This window comes from Dendrobates tinctorius, unplaced genomic scaffold (genome assembly GCF_039654945.1).
Source record: "Dendrobates tinctorius isolate UK_male_01 unplaced genomic scaffold, ASM3965494v1 ptg000046l, whole genome shotgun sequence".
NCBI classification, from domain to species: Eukaryota; Metazoa; Chordata; class Amphibia; order Anura; family Dendrobatidae; genus Dendrobates; species Dendrobates tinctorius.
In genome coordinates this window covers 76533032-76554447 of record NW_027361714.1, presented here as the reverse complement: position 1 = coordinate 76554447, position 21416 = coordinate 76533032, and the positions used below count along the sequence as shown (strand labels likewise).

The following is a 21416-nucleotide window of genomic DNA, read 5'->3' as shown; positions in this document are numbered from 1 at the left end:
AGCGTCGCAGGAAGCAGACGACGAGAAACAGTCCTGGACGTTCTCGCGCGATCAGCGATAAGCAGCGGGGGAGCGGTCGGAGGTAAGTATCAGACACAGCGATATCGCTAGCAATATCGCTATAACGTCACAAGTTGTAGCGATATTGCTAGAGATATCGCTTAGTGTGACAGGCCCTTTAGAGTTTTAACCCGCTAGGTCTGATTACTGCTGTTTACCCATTTAGATGCACCTGACCATCTCTAACGGGCATTTAAATGGTTTTGCGCCCATTAGCCTTTTTGTGACGCAACTACGGGATGCCAATGGGTTACCATGGCAGCTTGAGGTCTGTTGAAAGCCCCCTGCTGCTGCTATCTCAGGGCACCTATGAAACGTGTGGCTGTGCTTTATAGATTATTTTTCATATATAGTGCAATACTGAAGCATTGCAGTATATAACACAAGCGTGTAGTCCCTAGGGGAATGCCGAAGATAGCAGGGTATAGCAATCAGCTAGCTCCAGCAGTCCCATATAGAATAAATAGAGTTGAAGTGTGCTCTATTCAGTCTTAATTAGTAGGGGTACTAGTGATCAGAACGATCAATAAGTTATCCTCTGTCCTAGTGCTAGGGGGTTGATAACTTGGTGCAAACCCTAAATTAAGCGCCCCTCATTCATGCTATTGCTATTAGTACAGCGCCTGTGTGATATTTTAAAGATAGAAGCATTATTAAAAAGAACAGACTGACACATGAGGAACTTACTTTCCCTTTAATTGTTTAATCTATTAAAAAAAAAAAAAAAATCAATGCTCAGAACTATAATAATGCACAGGTCAACAAGTGGGAAACAATTTATTTTTCTCATCTCTGGATTTTCATACCTTAGGAACATAAAAATAAGGGTTTACCGTCCTCACTAGCCAGAAACTTCTTTGGAGCCCTACCGTTTGTTGATGTCTCCAATTCTCCATATTTAACTCCATTTCAATGATTATATTGTCATATCGCCAACATACGATAAAACACATGGTATGGGACATTCAGCCTCTGCCAAGCAAGAGATATGATATCTAAGAGCAAAAAATACCTCGTGTCCAACCCACAAATAAATTGGTAAATAATTCTGTACAGACGCTGGAAGTCATGTGAAATTGTAATTTTTTTATTTTTTTGAAATAATTACAAATTATTTATTTCACTGCACAATGCTGATCAGTAACAAATAAACGATCATAAATATTGAAACAAATACTTAGCCAACACAATCCAGCTGTGTTATTACATAACAATCTCAACACATTATCCTCAGATAATCTGATATACAGTACTATGCAAAAGTTTTAGGCAAGTGTGGGAAAAATGCTGCAATATAAGAATGCTTTGTGTTAATAGTTATTTTTATCAATTAACAAAATGCCAAGTGAATGAACAAAAGAGAAATCTAAACCAAATCAAAATTTCGTGCGTCACCACCATTTGTCTTCAAAACAGTATCCATTCTTCTAGGACCTAGAATCTAGGTAGACCTGCAAGTCTTGGTTTTGTAGAATGATAGCCACATGTATGATATCCTATTCATATGTAGGTGAATTACAGTCAGAAACAACTGTGTAGGAGGTTATAAACTAGGTGAGGAACAGCCAAACTATTCTATAAAGGTGAGGTTATGGAGGACCGTTTTGTGTCACTGATTATACACCATGGCAAGACTGAGCATAGCATTAAGACACAAGGTAGTTATACTGCATCAGCGGTAATGAGTGTCTGCAGATAACAGTGAAGCATGGAGGAGGTTCTTTGTAAATTTTGAGTTGCATTTTAGCCAATATGTAGTTGTGGATTTGGTCCAAATTATGTTTTTCTCAACACTGAGAAATACAGACCATTATCAATCATGCAATATCATCAGGGAGACGTCTGATTGGGTCCAAGTGTATTCTTTAGGACCATGGCCCCAAAAATGCAACCAATGGCATTAAGAGCTATCTTCAGCTTAAACGAGAACAAATCATCCTGGAAGTGATATGTTGCTCAAAGAAACCTAATCTCAACGTCTAGGATTACATAAATATAAGTTTTTGCACAAGCCTACAACCATAGAAGATATGCGATTAATTCGACAAGATGCTGAGAACAACCTCCCTGCCGAGTTCCTTCAAAAACGGTGTACAGGTGTAACTAGGAGAATTTATGCAGTTTTAGGTGGTCACACCAAATAGTGATTTAATTTTGATGATTTTGATTTCTTTTTTGTTCATTTTGCATTTTATTAACTGACATTAAATAACTTATCAATACTTCTATTTTTAAAAGCTTTTTCCATTTGCAGCATTCTTTTCTACATCTGCCTAAAATGTTTGCACAGTTCTTTGACATTAAATGTTTGGTGTACACAGGTTTAGAGGCCAAAATAATTCCTTTTGTATACAATTTTACAAATATGTTTAAAAAAAAAAAAAAAAAAGACAAAAAAACCCTGGGAATGTTGCTTCAGCTGAAGCTCCACTGCGGTTTAGAGTCCAGTAATTACATCACTGCGGCAGGCTTCACACAGTACAACAGCTTTGTATTTATCTTTTATTTTTTTAAACCCAAAACTCATATTCAGCTGAAAGCAAATTTGTCTTTATTTTCAAAACCGGAGTATAAACATGGTCTTCCTGCCCACAGGTTAAAATTGCTTTTGGTGAACACAATAGTGTAGTCTAATCGGGCAGGTTATTCATGATTCTAATGCTCTGTAACTTTCTATCCACAGTGGGTAGTTCTTCTTCATCAGCATTCTCCCACCACTACCGGTGCTAGTATTTTGCCCTCACTTCCCACAATGCACGTATCTGCCGCTGTCGAAAAGCCCACCCTAATATGTCAAAATGCAGTTTGACCGAAAATTATTCCCTTTGACAAAAGACAACAAACTACGCAAAAGAAAAACAGTGGCTGGCATTTTTTAGTTTTCGGTAGGTTTTTTTTTGCTAAGAATGTCATCACAGATCACTTTCTAATTTTGTTATTTATTGCATGTTACATTGATCATAATTCTAATACTTACGGGCAGCATGTTCTCAAGCATATTTTGCTTTTATTTTTAAGTGCAAGATTATAAACTTTTACAAACTGCATCATGTAGATCGCAGGCATTACAGACTATGGATTATTCTTTAATAGCAAAATAATTTAAATTTGTTTTATTTAAGCAATATTCATTATTGTGATCACTATACAGCTTCTGCAAAAGTGTGGTGTCCGATTTCGAATTAAAGCAATATTGATTATTTGTACTTATAATCCACTGCTTTTATTTGAACTGCAGGGGGCAGTATAGATATAACTGAAGCATGTTAGAAGTAGAAAGCATTGCATGCCCATTCATTATATAGGGTGATACTGTTACTTTTATTTCAGAAGAAACCTATTCACTTGAAAATGTTACTTGTCTTAGTAACCATGTCATTAGGTAAAAATATACTGACAACTTTTTAGAATACCTTTTGGTTGGAAGAATCCCAATTACACATGGTGATTTTTAGGGTGTCCTGTCCAAAACGAGGCACTCTCCAATGAGACAGAGTTCTCTAAAGGGTATTTTGAAATCCGTTTTTAAGTCACACAATTCATTTAATAATAAGATTCAGAAACTTATGCCTTCATTCATGTTTTGTCTATTTGGAAGTCTAACAAAATGACACATGCCAGCTAAAAATCACAATATTTTAAGTTGACTAATTTGAAAAGATACATCTGACAATATCTGGAAGATTATTTTACCAGCAGGTGAACTTTAAAGCTTCGTAATCTAAAAGACATTTTCCTGAAAAAGACAAATTGGCTGATGAGAATTGAGAAAAATTAATTACCGTACTCATTTTACGGAATATAAGTCCTCAGTGATTTGATTTTTTCATTCATGAAGCAGCACAACAAAAGCAAGTTTAATTCTGTGTAAGTGTTCTGGTCTCTTTGTATTAGGTCCACCTAGTATTTACCCAGCTTAGTATGTAGCAACTACTTGCATTAAAAACATCTTTTTTAAGGAACATTTGTGGTTTCGATAAGTCCTTGAATGAGTAGAAAAGTTTAAAGTCCTTGTGCTCGAGCTCTTTGAACAAGCTGTACCAGTACCTGACAACACTGCTGTCATTTCCACTGACCTCGAACCCAGGCCAATGGAGGTGGATCTCCAAAACAAGCTGTCCAATCTGCTCGATGACACCCTCTAGAATGAGATTTTCCAAGATCTTCCACTCTGCACTTTCCATGTCTGCTTTAAGAACATCTACCTGAATAAAATACACATTATTAGGTGAGCCACATCACTTATCTGTCTAAAACATGTTTTACCTATAATTGCAGATTAATTAGTAATTTTCTGACATTAGGTCAGGCACAAATGCTCGAAATTTGTTCCAGTCTCAATATCCATTTTTGCAACTTCTTTTGTAAGTAGCTATATTATAAAATTCCTTACACTTATCCCTGTCTAGCTAATCCCTGAATGTGTTTGTCATTACTTTACATCTTGTGACCTTTCATTTGAGGGGAGTCTCAAACAGGACATCACAGGAGGCTGGGGCTGCACTCACTCACTGCAGTGTCCATCGCCACTCCTGGAAAAGGATGTCATCAGGAGGCGGAACTGCAGTTACTTACTACATTTTCTTGCATTGCGCCATCCTCTGAAGATGTACTGAATCCATGATCATTGTGATAGAATCTGTGGATGATCTGAGTATAGCACTCACACTTTCAAGGGTTTATTTCTGTTAATGTTGATGATTATGGCTTACAGCCAATGAAAACCCAAAAGTCGTCATCTCAGTAAATTAGAATACTTCATAATATCAGCTTGAAAAAATTATTTTAAAATCTGAAATGTTGGCCTACTGAAATGTATATTCAGTAAATGTACTCAATACTTGGTTGGGGCTCCTTTTGCATCAATTACTGCATTAATGTGGTATGGCATGGAGGCGATCAGCCTGTGGCACTGCTGAGGTGCTATGGAAGCCCAGATTGCTTTGATAGCAGGCTTCAGCTTGTCTGCATTGTTGGGTCTGGTGTCTCTCATCTTCCTCTAGACAATACCCCATAGATGCTCTATGGGGCTAAGGTCAGGCGAGTTTTCTGGCCAATCAAGCACAGTGATACTGTTGTTTGTAAACCAGGTATTGATACTTTTGGCAGTGTGGACAGGTACCAATTCCTGCTGGAGAATGAAATTTCCATCTCCAAAAAGCTTGTCGGCAGAGGGAAACATGAAGTGCTCTAAAATTTCCTGGTAGACAGCTGCACTGACTTTGATCTTGATAAAACACAGTGGACCTACACCAGCAGATGACATGGCTTCCCAAATCATCACTGATTGTGGATACTTCACACTAGACCTTGGAAATCAAGGTCCCAGAGTCTGGAGGAAGAGTGGGGAGACAGGCAATCCAAGCTGCTTGAGGTCTAGTGTGAAGTTAGATGCTGCAGGGAAGTGAGTGGATCCCCAGCCTCGTGTGACGTCCTGTGCAGTAAAAAAAAACATTTAAGAATTGATAAAGCGCATTACAATAGTGATTACGGTGTAAAGGTAGGTATTTAAAAAGGGCATTTTAGGTACAGGACCACCTCTTTAAAGTGTTGATTTTTAATGATAAGAACATCACCTATCCACAGGTGAAGAGGTGCACGCCTCTTAATGAATCAGGAGTGTGATGAGTTGTGTGCTCCACTCCAAAAATCTCACTCCGATGCCTGAATAGAGAAAGATATCTGGACTAGAGCACACCCCAGCTTATGAATTAGGCAAGCTGTGGCTTCACGTTCCTGCAACACCCCTGTCCATTTTAATGAAGCTGGTAGAAACTGGAGTAAACTACTCTTAAAAGTTGTTAACTTATTGTACAACTCAGAGTTGCACAAAAATGTTGGAACTTTATAAAGCAATTTACACCAGAATTCAGGCGAAACAGCTGTGATGAAACGAGTGTTAAAAAGCTGTGTGCTGGAAGAATCTGCACCCCTTCATCAGACCAAAAAAATTTCATTTAGGTTGAAGGGGAGCAGATCACTAAAATGCGTAATTTTTTTTTTTTTTTTAAACCAAAGATTTTTATTATATTCAAATGTCATTATAATTACATTCAAGCACATCTTACAAATCATTTCCATTGCATATAGAGATTTACACGACATTCAATTTCCTCCCCGTCAAGAAGATAAACTAACCCAACCACCTCCCTCCTCCCTCCCCCCCCTTCCCAGCTGCAATACAGACTTTCTCAATGTGATTGTCTCCACTGTAACCACATGGCCCAGAGTTTCTCAAAGTGAACTTCCGTATGTCGCCTTCTATAAATTCTCTCCTCCAATCTAATTACATTATTCACACGAGTAACAAACTCCCCAACTGTTGGGGGTTCAGCATCGATCCATTTTTGAGCTATCAGCTTACGGGCAATATATAAGAGTTTTGCTATGATGGACTTATAGGCATTCCCCACCGACACCTCCTCCACATACCCCAACACACACGTTACTGGATCCCTTCCTATAACACATCGATATATCTTCTCAACAAGCCCTATAACCTCCTCCCAGTATGATGATAGTCGTGGACAAGACCAAAGCATATGAAGCATTCCCGCAGGTTCAAATCCACATCTTGGACATTCCGCGTTATCCCTCAAGCCCATTTTCCTCATAAGTTCTGGGGTCTTATATGTTCTATGTACAATATATAGTTGCGATATCCTACCTGGCTCACTCAAAGAGAGTTTAGGTATATACTCTAAAATAGACTCCCATGTGTCATCTACTATTTCCCCCACTTCTCTCTCCCATTTAGATTTTACTGTTAAGGGAGACCCAGCCAAGTAAGAATATAATAAGTCTCTATAGATGGTAGAAATAACACCTCTCGTACCCCCGGACGCACACACAAAATCCAATACCACATCCCTCTGTACCGTCATATTCATTATCTGTTTCTGCGCTTGAAATGCATGCCTGAGACCAAAATATCGAAATTCCCCACTACATGGGAGTCCAAACTCTTCTTTTAAAACAGTAAAAGACTTGATCTCAGACCCTTCCAATAGTTGCCACACATATTGCAAACCTCTCCTCTCCCAATCAATAAAGTCCCGCAGTTTGTATAGTTCAGAAAGGTTCACATTATCCCAGATAGGTGTGTATGTCGTCAATTCCTCAACTCTTCTAAGAATTTTGATATGCTGCCATATTTTGTGCATTAGTCCAAATGTGGGCATGTCCTTCCCTAATCTCCCGAAGTTTCCTGCTTCTAGACTCTCTACCAGTGTTCTCTTGTTGGTCATTTGGGCCAAAACTCTCCCCATAACGCTCAAATTCCCCTCTTCTCTCCAGCCCCTAAAGTACTGCCCCGTGTTGCTACAAAGTATATCCATGGATTTGGCGCCGCCAACCCACCCTCTTCCTTCCCCCTTTGCAGTATTTCCAATTTAATTTTTGCTTGCTTTTTCCCCCAAATCAATTCCCTAAAAATGGTGTTAATTTTGTAAAATTTTTTCTTTGGGATCCAAACCGGGGCATTATGAAGGACGTACATCAACTGAGGCATCATAATCATTTTAATTAAATTTGTCCTCCCCACTATTGATAGTACTAGTTTACACCATGCTGTCATCTTAACTTTAAATTTAACTAGTAATGGGTCCAAGTTTAGTTCGAGAAATCTAGACACAGGCATAGATACCCATATTCCGAGGTATTTAAATTCCTTAACTACTTTCAAGTGTCCAGCTATCCCCCCCTCATCTCGAACTCCCAGCTCTCTATCAACCCCCATGATACATGACTTGTCCCAATTAATTCTCAATCCGGAAAAGTGTCCAAATTTCCTTATAAGGTCCATGACCTCAGTCAGTGCTTTTCCGCCGTCTTTCAAGAACAGGAGTATATCGTCCGCGTATAGGGCGATCTTTTCCTCCAATTCCACTTATCTAAAGCCTTGTATTTCCTTGGAATTACGAATTTTAACCGCAAACGGTTCCATCGCTACAGCAAACAATAACGGCGACAATGGACATCCCTGGCGAGTTCCTCTGAACAACCCAAATGCCTCCGAAGTCTCCCCATTAATCCTAATAAATCCTTTGGGGTCTACATACAGTAACTTAACCCAGGAGATAAATCTATGCCCAAATCCCATGCATTTCAGTACTGCCCATAAATACTTCCACTCTACCCTATCAAATGCCTTTCGTGCATCCAATGAGACCACCACCCTTTCCCCCCTGTTATCTGCTGGGATTTGAATATTTAAAAAAAGTCTTCGCAGGTTAATGGCGGTGGATCTATTTTGTAAGAACCCTGATTGGTCTGGATGTATCAATTTTGGGACAACTCTAGACATTCTTATCGCCAACATTTTGGCTAGTATTTTAACATCTGATGTCAATAATGAGATTGGTCTATAGGATTCTACGGATGAGGCATCCTTCCCTTCCTTAGGAATCACCACGATTACAGCCTCCCTCATAGATCCTGGCAATACCCCTTTCTCCACTGCTACCTCAAATACATGCTTAAGTTTGGGTGCTACAATTCCTATTAACTCTTTGTACACTTCTCCTGGGATCCCGTCAGATCCAGGTGATCTGTCATTTGTTAATGATAGGATAGCCTTCTCTACCTCTTCCACAGTAAATAATTCTTCCAAGTTTTGTTTATCAATATCATCTAACTTAGGTAATTCTATCTCTTGTAAATATCTATCCATCTCCAGATCCGAGGCCCTCAATTCCGAAGTATACAGTTCTACATAGTATTCCTTAAAACAATCCAAAATCTCGGTAGTATCCTTATGGACTGCCCCATCTCTAGTGACAATTTTGTATATTTGTGAGGGTTGTTTCTGCGCTGTAGTAATCACTGATAATAAGTGTCCCACCTTTTCCCCCTCTTCATAGAACAATGCTTTTTGGAATGCCCTTTTCTTATCTATCCCCTGTAGGTACAACTTATTTACTTCCTCTTGTGCTTCTTTTAATGCGTTTTGGGTATCGGTATTAGGTCTAACTATCATTTCCTCCTCTGCTCTGCTGAGCCTATCTGCTGCCTCCTGATTTACTTGCCTCGTTCGTGTCTTCTGTCTCGAAATATCTCGTATGAATAATCCCCGCAAGTAAGCTTTCATGGTATCCCATACTATAAGTGGATCGCAGTACCTTCGTTTAACTGAAAAAACTCAACAATATCATTTTTAATAGTTCCCATGTTTAAACATTTGAGCCATTCCGGGTGGATTGTCCCCCCTGCTCTCTTCCCTTTCCCTATTCCCACTCTCAGACTAACCACAACTGCCCTGTGATCGGAGATAAGTCTCTGTAAGTATTCCACCGTCCCAACCATTCTGTCCATGCCCCTATTACCCAGTGCTAAGTCTATTCGTGATAAAGTGTGATACGAGGTCGAATAACACGAAAAGCATTTTTTCCCCTCATTACGTACTCTCCATAAGTCTATCATATCCATTTCGCTAACATATATCCCAAATGGAGTCATCTTGTCTTTCCTAGAGCAATTTCCCGCAGTACCCGCCCGGTCCCAAAACTCATTCATAACATTATTAGCGTCTCCTAATATTAGCACTGGACAATCCCCTCTCCCCCCAATCCATTCAAAGATCTCCTGCAGTTTCTTTTTCGAATATAGGGGTGGAATATAGAGGGCCACCACAATTATGCATATTCCAGAAATTCGACAGTGCAAAGAGACAAACTGTCCGTCTTTATCTATGCAAGAATCAATTTCTTCATAATGAGTACTATAGTGTATCAGTACAGATACTCCCCTTGCGTAAGCCGAGTACATAGAGTGATAGGCCCAAGCGATCCATTTTTTCCCCCCCAACCAGTTTTCCTTTCCTTTAATCAAGTGGGTTTCCAATAAACGTGATAGCTGGACTATGCCTCCTAATTTCTGCCATAACTGCCGCTCTTTTATTTGGATCAGACACTCCCCGTATGTTCCAACTTAGGATTTTTGCATCACCACTCATTATGTCCTAAAGATATAAAATGTAACCGAGCTCCTATGGTCACTATATTATATTGCAGTATATGAACTACCCCATAACAAGGCCCTCCCTGTCTCCCTCCATTCCCCCCTCCCTCCCCTCTATCCCAATCTAGCTGATTCTCTCTTTCCAACGAGAGAGGGTACAGCCAGCACCCAGTTATTGCAAACCCATACAAAGCCACTGAATCTCCTCCGCTCCTTTGGCGTCCATCGCTCCAACCATCAAAAACAAGAATGCTCAACAGTACTCATCAGGCCGCATAACATTTTCAAACAAGGATATTGCAATAATAATCAAAAACGTCCGGGGATCAATACCCCTAAAAAAGTTCTGAAAAAACCAGGTACCTCGGGGCACCACATCAAAAAGAGAAAAGGATATATGTCCGAGAGTCTCTACTTCATCCTTCTCCGTCTCTCTCTGCTCCCAGCTTGGAGCGATTGTTCTCCATCCATTTGGCGGCTTCTTCTGGGGTCGGGAAGAACTGAACAGACCCCCACGCTGCAACTCTCAGTTTGGCAGGATACATCATAGAATACTTCACTCCCAGCGCTCTCATTCCTCTCTTGACCTCGCCGAATTTCATCCGCATTTTCTGGACCTCTGCTGAATAGTCCGGATATATTTCTATACGGCTTCCATTAAACGTGAGGTCCTGCAGCTTCCTGGCTTCCCGGAGGATAGTCTCTCTGTCCCTGCAATTTAGTATCCTAGCCAGCATAGTACGGGGAGCACTACCCGGTGGGAGGGGTCGTAGGGGGACACGGTGCGCTCTCTCCACTGCGAACACCCTGGAGAGCGTGTTTCTGCCGATCTTGGATAAGATCCATTGCTCAATAAAGTCGGTGGGGTCGCTGCCCTCTGCTTTTTCCGGAAAGCCCACAAATCTAAGGTTGTTCCTCCTTGATCTATTTTCTAAGTCGTCCTGTTTTAAGTGCACTTCTGATATCTTTTGAGCATGCTGAGTCTGAGTTTTCTGCATTTTGTTTACAGAGTCTTCAGTGGTGCTAACCCTCTCTTCCACAGCACCCATCCTAGTATCAGCCTTGTTCAGTGCCTCCTTAATGCCATTTTGATACAGGAAAGATGTATATCTTTGTACCGTGTTAGCCAGTGGATAGAAAAATATTCAGAATTGAGAGTCCTCAGTAGTTGATACCTTTTAATGGCTAACTGAAAAGATGGTAACACATTGCAAGCTTTCGAGACTACTCAGGTCTCTTCATCAGGCTAGACTAATACAAAATCTGAAGTCACATATTTATGCACAATACAGCCTAGAAAAAATGCAATAGATAAGACAAGTGACGTGAAGCAGAACTATCAATATGGGAGAGGGAGAAACATAAATATAAACATTGGACCAGTTCATAGATAAGGAGTCCGGATGTTTTATGGTCCTCTGATTGGGGTCTAGTTCTGTGTTGCCCCGCAAGGTTTTAAAAGGAAATTCCTTAATTGATGTAAAAAGACATAAATCCATGCAACACATTCATTCCAGCACTGAGAGTGTCAAAGTTCGTCATAAATTTGTACTCCCAAACTCGTCTCTCTCTCTGAGATGTGAAGTTACCTTTCAATACCAGTAATTTCATATCCATGCTGCTGTGATCAGGGATACAGAAATGTTTTGCCACAGGTAGATCCATTCTTTTTTCTCTTATTGTGTGACGATGAGCATTCATCCTTGTTCTAAGCTTTTGCCCTGTCTCCACCACATACATACCCCCAGTTGGACATTTAGTACAAATAATTAAGTACACCACATTAGATGTAATGCAGGTGAAAGTACCTGGGATCTTGTAGTCCTGATGTGAGTTGGGGATCTTTATCTTGTCCGTGGTCATTATAAATGGACAGGTTTTACATTTTTTCTGGTTGCAAGGAAAGGTTCCTGCAGCTGTTGGAGAGGACAGGGAGCTTCTGACAATGATGCTTCTTAAATTTGGGGGCTGCCTAAAACACAGCAGTGGGGGGTCTGGAAAAATGGATTTTAATCGGGCATCTTTTTGTAGTAAAGGTTGTAATTTCCGTGCAGCTCCCCTTAGCACCTCCAGATTTGGGTTGTAGGTGACGACTAGAGGCACTCGGTTATTTTCTTCTTTAGCTTTGTAATGTAGCAGGTGATTCCTTGACAATCTGGTGGCTCTTGTAATTTGGTTTTCAATTGTTCTTGGATGGTAACCCTGATTCAAAAAGGTCTTTTTGAGGCGACCAAGGTGTTTGTCTCTATCCATGGGGTTGGAACATATACGATTGTATCTGATGGCTTGGCTATAGATAATAGAGTTCTTTATGTGTTTTGGATGGAAACTGTCCCATTTAAGGTATGTTGGACGGTCGATTGGCTTCTGATACAGGGATGTCTCTATTTCATTGTTTTTTAGCTTAATGATGGTGTCCAAAAAATTAATCTCGGTACTGGAGTAGTTGAGTGTTAAATTGATGGTGGGATGAAATTGATTAAACTGTTCGTGGAACGTCTTTAGCTGTTGCTCAGACTCCGTCCAGATGATTAAAATATCATCAATGAAGCGGTAGTAGGCCAGGGGCCTGATGGGGCATGAGGACAAAAAATCGCTTTCAAGCTTGGCCATGAAAAGATTTGCATACTGTGGAGCCATTTTACTTCCCATAGCTGTGCCAGTCTCCTGTAGATAGATCCTGTTGTCAAATTCAAAGTAATTGTGAGTGAGGATGAATTTTATAAGTTTCACCACAGCATCAGCATCAGTCCCTGTGTTTTCCATGAAGAATTTGCAGGCATGTAAACCATCTTGGTGTGGGATATTAGAGTACAAAGATTCCACATCCATGGTGGCCAGGATGGTTCCTTCTGGTATTACTTTGAATTTGACAACAGGATCTATCTACAGGAGACTGGCACAGCTATGGGAAGTAAAATGGCTCCACAGTATGCAAATCTTTTCATGGCCAAGCTTGAAAGCGATTTTTTGTCCTCATGCCCCATCAGGCCCCTGGCCTACTACCGCTTCATTGATGATATTTTAATCATCTGGACGGAGTCTGAGCAACAGCTAAAGACGTTCCACGAACAGTTTAATCAATTTCATCCCACCATCAATTTAACACTCAACTACTCCAGTACCGAGATTAATTTTTTGGACACCATCATTAAGCTAAAAAACAATGAAATAGAGACATCCCTGTATCAGAAGCCAATCGACCGTCCAACATACCTTAAATGGGACAGTTTCCATCCAAAACACATAAAGAACTCTATTATCTATAGCCAAGCCATCAGATACAATCGTATATGTTCCAACCCCATGGATAGAGACAAACACCTTGGTCGCCTCAAAAAGACCTTTTTGAATCAGGGTTACCATCCAAGAACAATTGAAAACCAAATTACAAGAGCCACCAGATTGTCAAGGAATCACCTGCTACATTACAAAGCTAAAGAAGAAAATAACCGAGTGCCTCTAGTCGTCACCTACAACCCAAATCTGGAGGTGCTAAGGGGAGCTGCACGGAAATTACAACCTTTACTACAAAAAGATGCCCGATTAAAATCCATTTTTCCAGACCCCCCACTGCTGTGTTTTAGGCAGCCCCCAAATTTAAGAAGCATCATTGTCAGAAGCTCCCTGTCCTCTCCAACAGCTGCAGGAACCTTTCCTTGCAACCAGAAAAAATGTAAAACCTGTCCATTTATAATGACCACGGACAAGATAAAGATCCCCAACTCACATCAGGACTACAAGATCCCAGGTACTTTCACCTGCATTACATCTAATGTGGTGTACTTAATTATTTGTACTAAATGTCCAACTGGGGGTCTGTATGTGGGGGAGACTGGGCAAAAGCTTAGAACAAGGATGAATGCTCATCGTCACACAATAAGAGAAAAAAGAATGGATCTACCTGTGGCAAAACATTTCTGTATCCCTGATCACAGCAGCATGGATATGAAATTACTGGTATTGAAAGGTAACTTCACATCTCAGAGAGAGAGACGAGTTTGGGAGTACAAATTTATGACGAACTTTGACACTCTCAGTGCTGGAATGAATGTGTCGCATGGATTTATGTCTTTTTACATCAATTAAGGAATTTCCTTTTAAAACCTTGCGGGGCAACACAGAACTAGACCCCAATCAGAGGACCATAAAACATCCGGACTCCTTATCTATGAACTGGTCCAATGTTTAAATTTATGTTTCTCCCTCTCCCATATTGATAGTTCTGCTTCACGTCACTTGTCTTATCTATTGCATTTTTTCTAGGCTGTATTGTGCATAAATATGTGACTTCAGATTTTGTATTAGTCTAGCCTGATGAAGAGACCTGAGTAGTCTCGAAAGCTTGCAATGTATTACCATCTTTTCAGTTAGCCATTAAAAGGCATCAACTACTGAGGACTCTCAATCCTGAATATTTTCCTTAATGCCAGTGATTTCTTCTTTAATCTTATCAACCCGACTATTCAATCTAGTCAGTGTCCTTTTGCAAAACGACACCACCATAAAGACATCTTTCAGGGTCAGCTCTCTCTCAGGGGTCTCATCATCAGCTCCACTGTCTTCCTCCTCAGACATACACTCAGGGCCAGCGACTTCCCCTCCCCCTCTCCTCCTGTTATCCGCATCTCCTGTGGCTGCATCGCTCACTCCTTCTCCCTCCAGCACAATACCTTCTCCGGTGTCCCCCTCCTCCTCCCTTGCAAAGCGCTGCAGCTTCTGGAGGATCTGTGACCGTTTACCATAGCTTTCAGACTGTCTCCGCGCCTCCTCCACTTTCCCAGCGCCATCTTGTGCAGTCACGCTGCCGTCCTCCCCGATGCCTTTCTGCCTCCTCCTTCCCATCTCAGCGCTCCTCTGTACTCCCGGCGTCTCCCCCCGACTCTTATGCACTCACTGTGCCGATAGATGTGCCCAGATCAGTGCTAAATTGGCCTGATGAAGGATTTTTCATAAAGCTGATGGCAGAGCTCCTCTGCCTAGCGTCTGCTCACATCAGCGCTAGGCCACGCCCCTGCGTAATTTTTTTTAACTTTAATTTTAGACTGATGTCACATTCTCCTAGCCCGCACTTTATATAAGGTTGGTCTTTGGCACTGTTTGACTTTGACTGTTTTGACTGATTATAATCTGCTATACTTGTATATCCGCTTCATCTGGCTATTATCCTGCATCCCTTCATATACAAATATAGGTTCTTTTGGTCTCCTTCTGCTGATATGACCTTTTTAATATAGATTGATTGCACTATCTAGGGGATAATATTGAACACTTTCTCATGACCCCGATACTTTGCAGTGCGATTGATATGGATGTTTAATCTTATAGACTAGCACATTTGGCACTTTAGCTATATGAAAAAAATCTTTTTGTGACCATGAATCATTGTTTGATTGTTTTTGATATTGGATGCATTATATTATTATTACATCAGCCTATATAATTTTGTCATTGTCTCCATTATTATACCAACCCATTCAAGTGTGGTACTGGGTGTTGCCGATTCCCTTGTGTATTTTAGTCTTTTGTCATTTTTATTATTCTATTTTTGACTTCAATAAAATTTGTTACAACTTTTGTATACGCTGTATTGTACAATTTTCTTTTTTGGGTTTTTGATGCCACATTCTGTTGGGAGTGACAGAGCCAGTTTAGAGTCTTTTACAACGAAATACGAAACTCGACAGAAAAAAGGAAGACATGCCAGGCCCAAGCTGTCTCTACTGTTCCTCCTACACTGTAACAGGTTGAGATATGTCTTTAAAGGGAATCTGTCACCTACCCTTTGGCGGGCGATGAAAACGAGGTCGGTCCGATGGGCGGTGTTCCCGATGTGTGCCGCCTCCCCATCCTTGCCCACCGTCCGCAGGTTATTGCTGAATTGGAGTAGGTGTACGCCATTTTTTGCGCGTGCGCTAAGCATTCTTAGCTAGCGCACGCGCAGTATGCTTTGCCCAACTGCGGGCAAAGCCGAAAAGCCAGACTGCATGCGCCGGTTAACTAAGCCCGAGCACAGCAAAATACCTCCGGGGCTTAGTTAACCGGTGCATGCGCAGTCCGGCTTTTTGGCTTTGCCCGCAGTTGGGCAAAGCATACTGCGCGTGCGCTAGCTATGAATGCTTAGCGCACGCGCAAAAAATGGCGTACACCTACTTCAGCAATAACCTGCGGACAGAGGGCAAGGATGGGGAGGCGGCACACATCGGGAACACCGCCGACCGGACCGACCTCGTTTTCATCGCCCGCCAAAGGGTAGGTGACAGATTCCCTTTAACCCCTTCACCCCCAAGGGTGGTTTGCACATTCATGACCGGGCCAATTTTTACAATTCTGACCACTGTACCTTTATGAGGTCATAACTCTGGAACGCTTCCATGGATCCCGGTGATTCTGACATTTTCTCGTGACATATTGTACTTCATGTTAGTGGTAAAATTTCATTCAAATAACTTGCGTTTATTTGTGAGAAAAACGGAAATTTGGCGAAAATTTTGAAAATTTTGCAATTTTCCAACTTTGAATTTTTATGCCCTTAAATCACAGAGATACAGCACACAAAAAACTTGATAACTAACATTTCCCACATGTTTACTTTACATCAGCACAATTTTGGAACCAAAATTTTTTTTTGTTAGGAAGTTATAAGGGTTAAAAGTTGACCAGCAATTTCTCATTTTTACAACACCATTTTATTTTTAGGACCACATCACATTTGAGGTCACTTTGAGGGGTCTATATGATAGAAAATACCCAAAAGTGACACCATTCTCAAAACTGCACCCCTTAAGGTGCTCAAAACCACATTCAAGAAGTTTATTAACCCTTTAGGTGCGTCACAGGAATTTTTTTGAATATTTAAAAAAAAATGAACATCTAACATTTTTTCACAAAAAAAATACTTCAGGTTCATTTTTTTTATTTTACCAAGGGTAACAGGAGAAATTGGACTGCAAAAGTTATTGTGCAAATTGTCCTGAGTACGCTGATACCTGATATGTGGGGGGGAACGACTGTTTCGGCGCATGGCAGAGCTCAGAATGGAAGGAGCGCCGTTTGACTTTTTCAATGCAAAATTGGCTGGAATTCAGATCGGACGCCATGTCACGTTTGGAGAGTCCCTGATGTACCTAAACAGTGGAAACCCCCTACAAGTGACCCCATTTTGGAAACTAGACCCCCCAAGGAACTTATCTAGATATGTGGTGAGAACTTTGAACCCACAAGGGCTTTACAGAAGTTTATAACGTACAGCGGTACAATTAAAAAATCATACATTTTCCACAAAAATGATCTTTTCACCCCAATTTTTATTTTCCCAAGGGTAACAGGACCCTAAAAGTTATTGTGCAATTTGTCCTGAGTACGCTGATACCCCACATGTGGGGGTAAACCACTATTTGGGCGCATGGCAGAGCTCGGAAGGGAAGCAGCGCCATTTGACGTTTTTGGCTGGAATTGAGATCGGACACCATGTCGCGATTGGAAAACCCCTGATGTACCTAAACAGTGGAAACCCCCCGCAAATGACACCATTTTGTAAACTAGACCCCCCAAGGAACTTATCTAGATGTGTGGTGAGCACTTTGAACCCCCAGTGCTTCACAGAAGTTTATAACGCCCGGGCGTGAAAATAAAAAATTCGTATTTTTTCCACAAACATGATCTTTTAGTCAACATTTTTTTATTTTCCCAGGGGTACCAGGAGAAATTGGACCCCAAAAGTTGTTGTCCAATTTGTCCTGAGTATGCTGATACCCCATATGTGGGAGAAAACTACTGTATGGGCACACGTCGGGGCTCGGAAGGGAAGTAGTGACGTTTTGAAATGCAGACTTTGATGGAATGGTCTGCGGGTGTCATGTTGCCTTTGGAGAGCCCCTAATGTACCTAAACAGTGGAAACCCCCACAAATGACCCCATTTTGGAAACGAGACCCCCTAAGGAACTTATCTAGATGTGTGGTGAGCACTTTGAACCCCCAAGGGCTTCACAGAAGTTTATAATGCCCGGGCATGAAAATAAAAAAATCGTATTTTTTCAACAAACATGATCAATTAGTCCCCAATTTTTTCATTTTCCCAAGGGTAACAGGAGAAATTGGACCTCAAAAGTTGTTGTCCAATTTGTCATGAGTACGCTGACACCCCATATGTGGGAGAAAACTACTGTATGTGGACACACGTCGGGGCTCGGAAGGGAAGCAGTGACATTTTGGAATGCAGACTTTGATGGAATGGTCTGCGGGTGTCATGTGCATTTGGAGAGCCCCTGATGTACCTAAACTATTGAAACTCCCCACGAGTGACTCCATTTTCGACACTAGGCCCCCCACGCAACTTATCTAGATGTATGGTGAGCACTTTGAACCCCCAAGTGCTTCACAGAAGTTTATAACGCTCGGGCGTGAAAATAAAAAAATCATTTTTTTCCACAAAAATGATATTTTTGCCCCCAATTTTTTATTTTCCTAAGGGTAACAGGAGAAATTGGACCCCAAAAATTGTTTTGCAATTTGACTTGAGTAGGCTGATACCCTACATGTGGGGGTAAAACACTGTTTGGGCGCATGGCAGAGCTTGGAAGGGAAGGAGCACCATTTGACTTTTTCAACTCAGAATTGGCTGGAATTGAGATCAGACGCCATGTTGCATTTGGAGAGCCCCTGATGTGCCCAAACAGTGGAAACCCCCAATTCTAACTCCAACCCGAACCCCAACACACCCCTAACCCTAATCTCAGCCCTAACCCTAATGGAAAAATGGAAATAAATACATTTTTTTTATTATTTTTCCCTAACTAAGGGGGTGATAACGGGGGGTTTGATTTACTATCTATGGCGGTTTTTAGGTTTGGCGGCTGTCACACGCTAAAAGACGCTTTTTATTGTAAAAATAGTTTTTGCATCACCACATATTGAGAGCTCTAATTTTTCCGTATTTTGACCCACCGAGTCATGTGAGGTCTTATTTTTTGCGGGACGTGTTGACGTTTTTATTGGTACCATTTTCGGGCACATGACATTTTTTGATCGCTTTTTATTCCGATTTTTGGGACGCAGAATGAACAAAAACCAGCGTTTCATGAATTTCTTTTCGGGGGGTGCGGTTACACCGTTCCGCGTGCGATAAAATTGATAAAGCGGTTTTATTCTTCGGGTCAGTACGCTTACAGCGATACCTCATTTAGGTCGTTTTTTTATGTTTTGTCAGTTTTATGCAATGAAAACTATTTTATATAAAAAAATTATTTTTGCATTGCTTTATTCTGCGAGCTATAACTTTTTTATTTTTTTGCAGATGATGCTGTGTGGCGGCTTGTTTTTTGCGGGACAAGATGACGTTTTCAGCGGTACCATGGATATTTATATGCGTCTTTTTGATCGCGCGTTATTACACTTTTTGTTTGGCGGTATGATAATAAATCATTATTTTTTGCTTGGTTTTTTATTTTTTAAGGGGTTCGCTAAAGGGGTTAACTAATGGGACAGTTTTATAGGGCGGGTCGTTACGGACGCGGCGATACCTAATATGTGTACTTTTATTTTTTTATTTCTAAAAAATGGATTTATTTGGGGGAATATTTTTTTTTTCTAATTTATTTGGCGATTTTTTTTAATTTAACACTTTTTTATTTTTTTTTTTACTTTATGAAATAGTCCCAGGTGGGACATCACTGTCCTGTGACAGATCGCTGATCTGTCACATCACAGATCACTGTGACAGATCAGCAATCTGTCACAGGCACTGCAGAAGGCTTCCTCATGCCTGCACTTTGCAGGCACTGAGGAAGCCAGCTTCCTGCAGGCCCCTGAAGGCCCCCGTCGCCATCTTGGATTCGGGGGCCTGCAGGAAAGGAGCCCCCGGCAGCAGCACTGCACATTGCGCTGCCGTGGGGGGCTCAGGGAAGCACGGAGGGAGCCCCCTCCCTGTCGATGCTTCCCTTTAACCTCCGGTACACCGCGATCATGTTTGATCGCGGTGTGCAAGGGGTTAACGTGTCGGGGGCGGTCCGTGACCGCCCCTGACACATTGTGCCGGGTGTCAGCTGTGATAATCAGCTGACACCCGGCCGCGATCAGCGGCGCTCACCACTTGGGTGCCGCTGATCTCAGTAGACGTACTATCCCGTCCATGGGCATAGGGGCCCGGGTCCCATGGACGGGATAGTACGTCTCATGTCAGGAAGGGGTTAAGCAACAGTTAAAAGGAGAGAACTCAACTCACTAAGGCTAGGTTCATACTGCGTTACAGTAGCCCGTTCAACGCATAGCGTTGACAGGCTACGTTAACGCTATAGCATAACGCGATCGCGTTATGCTATACTGCTAGCGCAGATGCTTCAACTGCGCTAGCGGTGACGGACCCTCAGACGTTGCAGCCCGCGTCCGAGGCTCCATCACTGAATGACGGCATGTCGCTAGCGCATGCCGATTATGGCATTCGTTGGCGATGCGTCCGATAATGGGGGTTAATGGCAGCGTTAATGGACTGCGTTATACCACGTTATGACCCCAATTTGACCCCAGCCTTATTGGGCCCTGAGTGAGGTTCCACGGCAGATGTCTTTTCTTCATTCTAATCTATGCTAGCTATAGAAATATAAATTTGACTTCTCTGGATATGAGTTATTACAGATAGTCAATAAGTTTAACTTGTATTTCTCATAAATGTGTAATATATTCATGAAATAAAGTTAATCTCCTATATATTTCTAAGATTTCAATTTAAATACATCCATTATATGAGTATTATTGAGCTGCTATAGGTTATGTTCTATTTTAATTGTATGTTTTTGTCAAGGATTTACTTTCAGGCTTGTCAAGGCAATTTGTCTTGAGGATATATGGACAGTGCTTTATGAACTCCTGCCTCACCACACCTTGCATGTCAAGATAAGAATCAGATAGTTACTACAACTTAAAAGTGGTAATCTTTTGCCCTGTAGGCATGGCTGATAAGTTGAAGGTCCACAAATTAGTATGAATTCACAACTGTGAAATACAAAACTAAAGGCCCCGTCACACACAGCGATTTAGCTGATTTTGTGACTCCACAGCGATCTCACCAGCGAGATCGCTGTGTGTGACATGGATGAGCGACCGGCCCCCCTGCTGGGTATCGCTGATCTCGCTCGAACGTCCTGGGCTGTTTTTTGATCGTTGGTCTCCCGCTGGCCAGCGCGCATCGCTGCGTGTGCCAGCGAGAGACCAGCAATCAGAAACACTGGTTTCCAATGTAAACAATGGGTATCTAAGAGCCAATCGGCTCTTAGATACCCGCTGTTTACATTGGAAACCAGCTTGCTTGCTGGTCCTGATCGCTGGAGGGGCTGTCTAACGGTGGCCTAGCGATCCTATCCATGTCAGATCGGTGGGATCGCTGAGACATCGTTATGTGTAA

The 21416-nt window shown here is 41.6% G+C and overlaps 1 protein-coding gene across 3 annotated transcripts in view; it reads right to left on the bottom strand.

The window, feature by feature from the left end:
• Nucleotides 1–1126: 1126 nt before the first annotated feature.
• METTL24 (methyltransferase like 24) overlaps nucleotides 1127–21416 on the bottom strand; it is a 148694-nt gene continuing 128404 nt past the window's right edge. For all 3 annotated transcript variants that reach the window (XM_073576013.1, XM_073576014.1, XM_073576015.1), the window contains one exon: nucleotides 1127–4265. In XM_073576013.1, the coding sequence (XP_073432114.1) occupies nucleotides 3951–4265 (315 nt within the window). In that variant the 3' untranslated portion in view covers nucleotides 1127–3950. The remainder of the gene's footprint in view (nucleotides 4266–21416) is intronic.